The 11,955-nt window shown below is 49.2% G+C and overlaps 2 protein-coding genes across 9 annotated transcripts in view; one reads left to right on the top strand and one right to left on the bottom strand.

Moving 5' to 3' along the window:
• The window catches only part of CREB1 (cAMP responsive element binding protein 1), a 29,882-nt gene extending 19,040 nt beyond the window's left edge, over positions 1-10,842 (top strand). For 2 of the 7 annotated variants that reach the window (XR_006171015.1, XR_006171007.1), the window contains 5 exons: positions 16-955; positions 1,988-4,454; positions 6,602-6,732; positions 6,994-7,162; positions 9,887-10,842. The gene's annotated coding sequence lies outside the window, so the exon portion shown is untranslated. Of the gene's footprint in view, positions 1-15; positions 956-1,987; positions 4,455-6,601; positions 6,733-6,993; positions 7,163-7,658; positions 7,820-9,886 lie in introns of those variants that run through there. The other 5 variants (XR_006171009.1, XR_006171008.1, XR_006171011.1 and 2 more) reach the window with 5 other exon arrangements.
• METTL21A (methyltransferase 21A, HSPA lysine) lies at positions 2,893-5,154 on the bottom strand. 2 transcript variants are annotated; one of them, XM_042831833.1, is made up of 3 exons: positions 5,014-5,154; positions 4,326-4,437; positions 2,893-3,367 (listed from the first exon to the last, which is right to left on the bottom strand). In XM_042831833.1, exons 1-3 carry the CDS (start codon positions 5,152-5,154, stop codon positions 2,970-2,972), a joined length of 651 nt encoding a protein of 216 aa, XP_042687767.1. In that variant the 3' UTR covers positions 2,893-2,969. The 2 variants fall into 2 exon arrangements, with proteins under 2 accessions (XP_042687767.1, XP_042687768.1); XM_042831834.1 differs by having other exon boundaries at positions 3,203-3,425.
• Positions 10,843-11,955: the final 1,113 nt, after the last annotated feature.

Below are 11,955 nucleotides of genomic sequence, written 5' to 3'. Positions count from 1 at the left end.
CTCTTTTTTGAGCAGGATTTTCCCTTTGCACTAATCGAGAGGCAGAGCTAGATAGGAATGCAGGAGAGGGCACATTTTAAGCAGTCGATGGTATCCTCATGACATGGCGTGCTGTAAGTATTCATGAGTATTTTCCCAAACAGAGTGCTTTTAAAATCTCAATCAATTTGAATTAATTTGAGAGTAAATCCTGAAGACAAAGTTCCATTCTTCCAAAGTTCCAATCTTCCACTTCTGATACTTATTTTTAAACTTCCTTTCTTGTATCTGTTTTGGTGGTACTTAGTTCTGTTGTTTAATAATGTGTGAAAGATTTTTTTCCTTTCACAGTTTAAATATGCTATCTTTCCCACTTTCAAGCATTCCTCTTAAGCCATGTACTGCTGATTTTGAGAACAGAAGAGAAGGCAGCAAACATTACAAAGATCACAAATTGATTATGTAATCTGCAAGGTTGGATCAAACCACGGGACAAAAGCCAGAACAAATCCATCACTGATGCAATGCACCAAGGGAAAGAAGAAAGGTCGACTCATTATGAGTGGGATTTTGTGGTTTTCATAACTAAGCACTTTCATAGTGCTGTTCCTTTATTTGTTCACAAAATCCACATCTCTGCAATGAGGGGAATCCCGGGCAGGTTAGTTTGTAAGATAAAAATGCAGTTTGTCTTGAACTTCACACTGAAGGAATCAGGTAACACAGGTCCCTCTGCAGTCAGTACCTCATCCAGTAAACCTGATACTTCTGGTGCTGAGGCACCTTGAAGCTCTTTGTCTGTAAGATACAGAGCTGAATTTTGTACTCTGTCTTCGTAATAATAAAGCACCGGTTTTGCAATGACACTGCAGTTTGTTCCCTCACAGAATGGCACATTTCAGAGACGGTTGCAGAAAATCACAGTATGTTCACGTCTACCCGATCACTTCTCTGTGTCTTGGATCTTCCCCCTAGGGTGAGTGGTTTTTTACTGTCAAAAGTCTGTTTATGCACTGCGTCACTACTCTGGGACAACTGCACCAACAAGTCCTCCATCCAGTTGAGTTCACATGATATTGCAAACCAGGAGTGATGCAGTGGAACCACCCAAAAGAGAATCTCACTGATTTTTTCAAGTTTAGGATAAACACAGTGGCAGAAAGCGCCTGGGCAGGGTGTTAGTGTAATTGCCATGCAGCTGCTGAACCATTAATGTACGTCATCTCATTCTAGATCAGAAGCTTGCCTGGGACCAATCAGTCGGGACAGGAGCATTTGGTTTTGCCTCAGGCTTACAGATGTCATTGCAGAGAGCTGCTCTCAGTACTTACCCAATGGGGCCATTGCTCCTGTCCTCCTGCCCTACACAGCTGGTGTGGTTCACTCCTGAGTCTAGAAGCAGCCAAGGCTGATCTTTTCTGCCTGCTCTCAGAAAGGTTGCTGATTGTAAAAGCAGCTACAAGAGAACACACAATGGGAGCTGCTAAACAATTAGAAAGCAATGCAATTAGATTGATCTGTTTTAAAAATTCAAAACTTCTCATCATAGCACGCCATGGAGCAAAGATTCCCTTTTTAACGTCATACAGGTTGTTAAACTTCTAGGTTTTATTCTGTGCTGTTTCAGTATGCTTTTTAAGCAGGTTCCTGCTAAGGAAGCAGTGCAGCTGCAGCCTCTTTCAGGGGCTGAGCACAGCCAGGTAGCAGACCTTCCCCAGGGGCCAAGTCACACGCACAGGCAGGCACAAGCTGCAGCATTCTGCTTTCTGCCAGCCCCAGCCCCAGGGGAACCAAAACAGGCAGTGATCACAGATGAGCTGAGAGAAGGAAGCACTAGGGGGGGAGGAAGAGGAGCACTGAGAACTGGAGTCCCATTCCAAACATTACAGCCAGAAACAGAATTGGGAGAGCTTGTGATTTTTTTCCAGATGTTGCTCACCCAATTGGTAGGACAGAAAAGACAGTATGGCACATTACAGCTCATACCATGTTCTGCTTTTAATTAAAGGTGCTGTCTTCCTTTCCTCAAAAGACTTCAACACTAGTTTGAAACTGCAAATTCCCAGTAAGTACTGTTTTAGTGACACCGTGTGGCTTCTAAGTATACAGTTGTAAGCAAGTGTATTACAAAGCATCCGCCCTCAGGCGGAATTCAGAGCCAAGCAAAGAACTAAAGCTGAACACAGACAACAGATTCTCCAGTGGCAAAATGCAAGGCCTTCAGACCTTGTGGGTGGAAGCTATAATGACACGATATTTCCAGAATACGGTATGCATGTCACTTCTGGATCACAGACTCTCAGCATCTTCTCATTAGGAAGTCTGATGGAAGCAGGTATGGCCTCCACACTTGCAAGTTAGATACAACCACTAATTTCTAAGTCAGCTTGCTTTGAACTGTTGATCCCCCTCCTACCACCCCAGCCCTGTTTTCCCTGCTCTTCTTCAGTTCAGTAGTGGTAGCAATAGAACAGATTTATGGCATCTGCCTTTGTTGGGTGTGCCCTTTGCATGGCTTCTTTTACCACAGTGTTAAAAATGCAGGTCTGATGAGTTAAAACACTTTGTACTGAAGTCTTAGTTTATTCCACTTTTCTAAAGTTGAAGAAGTGATAAAAGGGAAAAATCCCATCTAATCTAATTGCTAATATAAGTTTCCTGTGAAAATTAAGTGGGAAAATTAAGATTTTTAAACCACAGATCTTTTGATTACATTTCTCATGCATGACAATTTCTGCAACATAAATCAACTTCAAAAATTATTTGATAAAAAGTCGTTGGAAGACCTTATGTATTTCTTACTGGGGAATGAAGTGGAAAATCAATATGCAGAAGGAGAATAGGAACTTTCCCTGCTGGTTCAGACTGAGTAGAAAAAGAAGCCAGTGAAATAACACAACCTCCATAATTATATGCTTAGGAACAAGTGTGTTTAGTAGGAACAAGGAGAGGTTTGAAAAGGATCAGCAGTTTATTAACAAAGTATACATTCAAAAGTCATCTTTGTGACCATGCCTCTGTGCTTTGTAGATATGAACATCCTTACTGTAATCATAGTGGACCTCATTTACAGAGAAACGGCCTTTCAGCATCTTCAAGAAGTTGCTATCCCGTTCATAGCGGATACGGCAGGAAAGAAGAATCACAGTTTGCTCTGAGCACAGGTGCTCCAACGTCTGAAGCAGTTCCTCAAAAGTTTCTTCAAGATAAATGATGTCTGCCCCCAGGATGAAGTCAAATGCTCCCGGAGAGAAGTTGCCTAGGTCTTTTCCCCAAGTTAGTTCCTTCACCACAGCCTTTGGGTGTAGTTCAGAAGGTAAGTTAGCCCACACGTTCAACTCCAGGAATTCTAGTGCTGGCTCCCTGTCTGTGATGGTAACGCGAGCACCTAAGTGGTACAGGAATATATGTCTCAGATAAATGCTTGATGTCCATAAATAGAGCATCTGGAATACAAAGCGTCAAGGTAAGCAGTCCTAATAACTGCTGAGATGCTTGATTAAAAACAAAGGAACAAAACAAGCAGAAATCCCACTGTCTGGACACATCCCATTCTTCATTAGTCACTTAAGAATATAAAATATATTCATATATTCCACACGAAGATTAAATCAGGTTAAACAAAAAGGTTTTCTGGCGCTTTTTCTCAGTGCATGAGAGTAATTATTTTCTGGTATGTGACAACAATTTTAAAAAGACTGTCACCATTAACTTGCTCTGATTCCTCATTAGAAGAGAAGCAACTGAAGAGGTCCGAGAAAATTTATGCCTGTGTGATTTCCTATGGCATTGCCACATTTTGTCAAACTGCTTTGTTTTTATTATTTTAACAGGCACTTTCCACTGTCAGTACAGCCCTGAATTACATGATAATCTGCGACACTTAGCACAGATTAAACAGTGCTCAGCCCCTGTCTCGGCCACAGTAGTACGCAAGGCAAATCATTCCTCCAGACCTTGGTTTCCCTGTCTGCAAGATAGGCTAATGTGGCTTTGTGTGCTCTCTGTCTGCAGCTTTATCTGTGCTGCATTTCAGGAGAATTGAAAGACGACAAGCACAGCTCTTGCTCCCTGAGGGAGGAGATCTGCAAAGCTCAGTGTTGCGAAGCAGACTGCCATGGTAACAGCATCAGTCTTAGCAAGGTCCCACCATAAAGTAAACTGTGGTGGCACTATCAGTACAGTAAATAACACAGCAGGCTCTGAAGTCTGATGAGGGAGGAAGATGACTCAGGATATATCACAGTTCACATGTGTGGCTTTCATATGAACTTCTGCATGTGGATGTAAAAATGCCAGTTTTACTACAGCTGTAAATTGCTCACGGCAAACAAAACAACCCTTACCCAACAGTGTGGCCACTATTCCCAGCAATCCAGTTCCAGCTCCCAGCTCAATCACCGACCGATCCCTGAGATCGATGCCTCCCATCTCCAGATAAGCAGACAGGACGACAGCCTGAGCCAGGAGACAAGGTCAGTTAAGTGCACCTCAGTCATACTGAATCACAGCGCTTCTGATTTACACGGAAGAAGCACGTTATGAGGAGGGTCTGCAGCAAGGCTCCGGTCAGCCCTTCCGTGGAGGGCCCGTGAGCCAGCGTGCGGTCTCGTCGTGAGCTTTACGGAAGACCCTTAGAGGCAGAATACGATAACGGCCCCGCTACCTAACGTGCAGCGCCGAGGAGCGTTCCGCGGGGCAGCTTCTGCCGGAACCGACGCGGCCGCTCGGGCACTGCATCTCTCCCTCTGCCAGCGCCCCGCAGCCTCGGGCCGGTCCCAAAGCCGGGCCGTCCGGGAGGGCCACGGCCCCGACGAGGCTGCCGGCGGTCCTCGCGGCCGCTGCAGGCGGCGGGCCCCGCGTGCTTCCGTGCTGCGCGCCCCCTGTGCGGGGCCCGGGGCGCCCGCTGCCCTCGCGCACGTGAGGAGCCTCTTAGGGAAGCGAACTTTCTTTAATCCGCCGATCCCCAATTCGGCGCTCGGTCGCTTCTCCGCGCGATCCGAAGTGCCCGGCCGCCTCCCGGCCCGCACCTACCGCGTCCCACACCACGGCCGCCACACCGCGCCGCTCCCAGTCCTGCCGGATGCGGACGGTGCGCCCCGCGAAGCGGTACGTGGCCGTCGGCCTGCGCAGGCCCTGCAGCGCCCGGCCTTCCTCGTAGGGCACCAGCGCCATCGCGGCCGCCTCCTGCGGAACGGCGGAAACGCGGCGGGGCGCGGCCGAGCCGCCCCGCTCCCTCCCTCGCTCCGGCCGCTGCGGAACCGTGCAGAACAGGGGCCGGGGCGCGGGAGGGGCGGGCGGCGGCGGGGCTGGGCCGGGCGAAGGGGCCCGTGCCGATGAGCGGTGTCGGGCTGGAAGCGGTCATCGCGCGGCCGGATAACGTCGGACGCGGCTCCCGGTACGGCTGGGTCGCGGCGCCGAGCGCGGCCGCAGGGCCGAGCCGCTCAGCGGCGGAGGTGTGGTGCCGGTGCTCCCACTGCCTTGTTTGTGCACGGCTCTCTCGTCACCTTTGGCTCCGTTTAATCTCTTGTTTGGCAAAACAACACAGCGCGCCTCTCCTTTGTCTCCCTACCCAGTTTCTTGAACCTGCTCCAAAGCCTGCTAAAGGCCGTGGGAGGGCAGGGCAGCCGTCCTGGCTTCCCGGAGGCGCTCGGCAAAGACTCCGGCAGCAGGAGGGCAGTGCCGGCCATGCTCCTCGTTCCCTGCACGGGGCCAGAGCAGGCGTGCACGGGTCACAGGAGAAGCGCCTGGGAGACCTGCGCCCATCTCCGGGGGCTGCACCGCTCAGCGGCTCCCGGTGCCAGCCCTCAAACTCAGGGAGCACAACCAACTTCAGGGCTCACAGCCCTGCCCTCCCACAGGAAACAGCAAATCTGGCTGTCAGAAGAAAGCAAATGTTGTTATATGTGAAAGCTGTTGATTTCAACAGAGCGGCTTTAGATTCGTTAACACCTTTGTGGAAGAGCATTACAGGCTGCACAGGGGAGCAGGAAACAAAGCTTGTTTGTAGGGTTCTGCTACTGTAGTGGAGTGGAAAGCAGAATTCCACTTGCCCCAGACCGGTTCATACTTGTCTTATGGCAACTCAGACTTCTTTTCCTAAGCAGGCCAGAGCAGGTGTGATGATTCAGCTTACTGTGGTTTTATGTCTAAAGCACTGGTTCCTTGCCACTACTCCTACTTGACAATAATGCAGCAAATAGTCTTTTCTCAAAAGTGTCTTTTTCTAAGGCATATATCCCAGAGTATCTCAGCAGCTCAGCAGGCTCTACGAATCCTGCTCTTCTCCTCAGAAGTATTTCCCTTTCTTCCTCGCTAATATTACTTTGGCACTGACTTTCACACGCCTTAGACAGAAGGCCAGGAATTACTTTCCAGAGCGTAACTTGGTAGTGAAGCTATTAAAAAGGCAATTAAAGGCTATTAAAGGGCCCTACATCTAACTTTTTTTCCTCTCTACAAATCTGCTTTCCAAGTTACAGTGCTCAAGTATTATAACAGCAGAGTACGAGACATACTTTTTTCCCCACCTTTCCTGACAGTAAAATGGCAAGGAAAATGTAACAACAAAGAATTCTATGCATAGGACAGTTGTCCAAAACTGAAGTACTTTTTCTCTCAGCAGGGTGAGAGCTTAGCACAGCAATGAAGTTGGGAGAAATGTAACTCGGTTCGCCTTTAAATGCTGCAGAAGGCAAAATGGACATCTGAGCTGCAGATAAACTTGCAAAGTAGGAAACTGCTCATTGTAAGGTAAGCAAGGGTGAGTTAAAGCAAAAAGAAACACTGCTTTCAATCCATTCTTATCTCACTCAACTACTTGATAGAATAGAGGTGCAGTGTGTCCAACTGTAAATCCTGCTCCCTCTGATGCCAATAAGCTTTGTGGGGTGATTTATAGAAGTGTTTCAGAGCAGTGGTTCTTTTAATGCTCAGAATATCAAAGAATCAAGTAGATGTCATGAAAATGAGAGCAAATTCTTTTAAGACTGTACTGGTACACATCTCTTACAGAAATCTTCTCTTGGCTGCTAAATGTTTAAAATCCTTCCTTTGAAATGAATACAGCAGTTCTTGTGATGGTTCTGCATACTGCATATACCAAATGGATCTTGGAGACATGCACAACGCGAGGAAAATACTGCATCCATCTCACAGTCTCTGGTTGCCACGGCAAAGACAGGTATAAATAGAAACAATCTGATACACTTTTTAAAAACTGTATCAGGGAACACGCGTTGTTGGTAACTGTCTGACAGCAACGCCTTATCCCAAATGGCCGCAGTGACTATTTGCCTGGAGACTTCTGAGCCTATGTGTTTAATCCTTTCTGTCTAAGCAAATATCAGCTATTTCTTCTTGTCCTTCCACTGGAACACAAGAACTATCTGTGAAGGAAAGTTTTGACAGATGTCTGTTTTGCTAAAAACTTCCTCCAATAGAACAAATGCTAACTAACACCAGGCATGGTGGGGAACTTGGAAAAAAAAGCTTTCTCCTCAGCTACCACCAGCAGCGGCCATTCAAGTGACTAGCAGTGAAGTGATGAACAGTTTTTATGTGTTCACTGGTAGCTTCCAAACACTCGGCACCAGAGAGATAGATAGAGCACTGAATTGCTTTCTGTTAAACAAAAAGGGAGTCAGCCAGAGATTAATTCTGCTCATCACTGCTTGCAGTTACAGAATAAAGCCTGATTGATCTGAACCACCTTTGAAACCAACAGGATGAATTAAAAATGAAAACCTAAGTTTCTGCAGAAGCTAACAGGTTATCTGCAGACATTATAACTTGCTGGTTCTGCAAGAAGTGTTAAATAAGAAAATAATGTATGGCATGAGCTACTGTGTCATTTTCTTTATACAAACACAGTTATGTTAAGTGACGGAAGTAATGAAAAAAATCATGAAGATGCTTAATTTCAGAAGCGCAGGGGCTGAAATGCAGGAAGTTTTGTTGTGAAGGAATAGTTCCCATCAGCACTATTACAGTCACTCCATAAACCTCATATCTTGATCAACTGTCAGATATAATCATGGCACTTATTACAATCTCTTGATACAGAAAAATCACATCACTTCTAGTGGAGTTACGTGACTGATCTCTCAAAGGCCACACAGTTCTGAAAGTTGGCATTGTTCTGAAATCTTAATTAACCAACAAAAAGCAAAACGAGCCAGCTCTTCTCCCCATAAGTGACAATGGCACTTTGGTTGCTGGAAACCTCCAGCTCTTGCTAATGCACTTCGCAGATCTGACCAACAGCCTCACATTGGTGTGCCAGCAGCTGGGCACTGGGCCGTGCTGGCCCTCTGATGGGAAGCAGACAGTGCTGTGCTGCAGGGCCATGGGAGGCAGGGAGGCGGGTTGCAGTGCAGATGCTGCTGCCCTCCCACAGCTCTCATGTGCAGGGTGCCTGGCTGGGGGCTGCAAAGCACCTGGCTCGGGTGTCTGCCTGTGGGATGCTGCTGCACTGGGAAATGTGCTGCAAAAACACTCTTTGGTGGAGGCTGACTGTAGATCCAGAGGGTTAATTTTAAGTGCTCGCATTTCTGATGTGTTCCGTAGGTGCAGAGTTATGTAACTGGAGGGAAAATTACAGTGCAAGCCATGTACTGTATTAATTTACAACTAGTTAACGACAACTAAGGGCAGTTTGAAAACAGTTCTATAGGCAAGCAGACAGCAGCTAGAGCATGCAGGTAGATGCATCAGGTTCCCTTTTTCAAGTAGAAACCAAGAAAAATGTTTTTTGTTGGTTGGTTTGTTTATTTATTTGAGATAGTATTAGGCAGCTTTTCTCCACTCTTTAGAAACAAAACTCTTCAGACAAAGGAGAAGAAGCACTAGGCACCCATAGGCAATTTCTGGTGCCTCAGACCTCACAAGAAGGGCTCCTCAGGGCCTCCTTCCAGGCTTTTCATGGCCCATGTTGGAACTAAGCCTTCAGAAGTTTTTCTTAAAGCTATGGCTGGGCTTACACATGCAGTTTGCTGTTTCTGAATGAAGTCACACATGCCATGTTCATGTTTGTATTAAAATACTGGAAAGCGTTTCCCTTTTCCTCATAGGAAAACTGCATACATGACCTGGAGTACAGCTATTTCCAATGCTTGGCTCCTCAGGAAGAGGAGCTGTGCCAGCTCTGCCCAGCAGCGCAGAGCACAGCCTCCTTGATTTCAGCGCATCTGAGATTCTCTTCTCAGGTGTAAGGTCTCCATAACTCCACTGCTGTAGTCCATTCTCTTGAGTCTCCAATACCTGCCGATGCTAGTTTTATGTTTTCTTAGGACAAAATGAAGACAAGATCCAAAAAAAGACTCCAAGGTCAAAAAACATTTACTGCCATATGCTTGTGCTGTTGGCATCACTGCAGTGATCCAGGTGCTCGCATGCTAAGAACCTCTGCACTGCCTGTGTTGACATCCAGGATTGCTGCAGAGACACAGAGGTACAGGTGGGATCAATTACAGCCATGCTGGAGTCTGTGTGCTGCGAGGCACAGCTCCCAGCCCTGCTGGCACTGCTCACCGCTCGTCAGTAGTACAGGAGGTGATCTGAAAACTGAGAACGTTAGGGCTACTAAACCTCACCCTGTGACCCTGTGTGTTCTGAACAACCTCACTGGTTTCTTTTTTCACTCACACCCTAGCGGAAGCACTGGATCTATTTCCCTAAGTACTTTTTTTGTTTCAGTTTTTTTCCCTTAAATGGCCACAGCCTTATGTTACTGCTGAGCCTCAGAAGACAATCATGCCTGCAGTATTTTCATCCTGTCAGCTGGTGCTGGATTTCAAAACAGGATGCCCACTTTTCCCCCCATTATTCACAGCAGTGAGATGCAGAATCCTGAGCTTTTGTTTCCAGTTGGTTACACGGTCCAACGTGTGATTCATTCTTCCTGCAGCCATGTTTCCAGGAAAAGACAATACTGTGGCCCCTCTCCAAGTCACCCGCAGACTGAGGCTTGAGCTGGAGAGTGCTCCTGTGCCTGCAGCTGAGACACTTTCTAAGAAGAGATGAGGGGACGAGGCCTCAGGCGTGGACTGCTGTTATCTCCCAACAAACAAGCAAGGAGGGACACAGCCTTGGGAAAGCACATGCAGCACAGAATCAAGGTGCAGATAAGAGCAGAATGTACAGGATTTAAAATTCTTGGCCCTGTGAAGCACAACAAGCATCTGCAAAGAGCTAGTCTCTGTTCTTGGGATTGAGGCTGATTGCCAAGCCAATGGCTTAAGGGCCTGCAGTGTCCCTCCAAACATTTAGGGAGACTCCTGGCTGCTCGACGCCATTGGTGTGGACTATAATGCCCATGGATATTGGAGTTTCCCAAGAGTTGTTCAGACAGGAGCTGGTAGTGATGGCTTCCAGCTCTGCTCTCAGGGATAAAGCTTCTCATGGCTCTGTGTGGTGGAGCCTGGGCCGGAGAGCTGCGTGGCCATGCGCTCCAGCACTTGGCTTTGGCAGCAGTCAAACACAAATGTGCATGGATCTGCTGGCAAGGAACTGTGGTGGGGAAGGCCTGGGCTGGGCAGTGCAAGGGCTTGTCTGCAAACAGTGCCAGTAGGCAGCAACTCACGTGTGTGGGGCAAGCAGGCCAAGTGCAGAGCAGAATCACCTCCCCGTGAGCCTGTGAGCAGGAGCACAGCACCTGCAGTGCCCTGCCAGGTCTGGCAGCCTTCCCTTGTTGTGCCCCCCACATGCAGTGACACAGGTAGCTGGGCTCACGGCTCAGCAGCAGCAGCGTAGGCTCCAGTGCGTGAGCCCTTTGGGCTCCCCACGCGTTCAGCAAAGAGGGAATCTGGTGCTTTGTGTTTTCAGAATAAACCATGGCTCTGTTCCATCTCCATGTTTAGGGAATACAGACTACTGCTGTGACTGTGATCTGACTTCATCTTGCAACCCTATGTGGCCCTGGGGCTGCCTGAAGATCTCCTGGCAGTTACAGACACTTCCCCAGAGGGCCTCTGTTTGGGTTCATTTCCCAGATTGTGGAAAGTAACTTTCTCGTTCATGGAAAGTGAAGTGAGCATGCTCTCCCCACCGTGCACCATGAAAAGCCAAAGGTGATCTCTGGGAGCAGAACTGAAGGCCTGTAGAGCAGCCTATGTGCTGATGGTGAGCATCTAGCTCAGGAGGGCTCCTGTGCGGCGTTAACGCCAGCCAGGGTGTGAGTGCCAGCCAAAACCCTCGGCTGCTTCTTGTGTGTTCTGCTTAGGTCACATTTTCTCCATGAACACCAATGGAAGGGAATGAAGTACTTTTTATCCTCATAAAGCAAGGTTCAGGTTTGAAAGGCCCTGCCAACGCAGAACATCCCAAGGCTGCTGCACTCCCCTCGGCCCGGCGTGCAGCGGGAGGGCCGTGCCCCCAGCACAACGATGGACATTTGTGCGATGGGAACTGCTGACTCACAGGGGTAAATCAAGCGAGATAGCAGAAGGACGGCACGGGAGGAGGATGGGACTGGCAGTAAATCGCAGCGAACGGCGTTCGGAATGCGGCCACGACACCGAGCCAGTGTGCGCGGGGCCGTGCAGGCCCGGCGTGGTGCCACCTCCATCGAGTGCCGCTCTGGGCGCCCAGCGCCATCACCGCTCTCGGCAAAGCACCCGGCATCGGGTCCCGCGCTGCTCTGCCGCGGCAGCTCTGCACGAGAGCCGTCAGACCGCCAAGACGCTCAGAGCGTAGAGGAAGGCGGCTCTCCGCGAGCCACGGATCCCCGCCCGAGACGGCGCTAGGGAGCGCGGAGCACCGGCTCGCGAGCCGTGGGAGCCGCACCCCCGCCCGCACCCGGCCGCCGAGTAGCGCCGCAGCCATCCGCACCTGCCAACCGCGCGGCCCCAGCTCCGCGACCCCGCGAACGGGCCCGAGGGCGGGGCGCGAGCCCGGGGAGGTGCGAGGGGCGGTGCCGCGCGCGCGCGTGCACTCAGGGAGAGCGGGAGGCGGAGCGCGATGGCGGAGCGTGACGGC

The sequence above is a fragment of the Centrocercus urophasianus genome, unplaced genomic scaffold, assembly GCF_019232065.1.
Source record: "Centrocercus urophasianus isolate 14NV4802_14NV808 unplaced genomic scaffold, USGS_Curo_1.0 seq_363, whole genome shotgun sequence".
NCBI classification, from domain to species: Eukaryota; Metazoa; Chordata; class Aves; order Galliformes; family Phasianidae; genus Centrocercus; species Centrocercus urophasianus.
The sequence above is the reverse complement of the archived record's forward strand: the minus strand, read 5'-3'. Positions and strand labels throughout refer to the sequence as shown.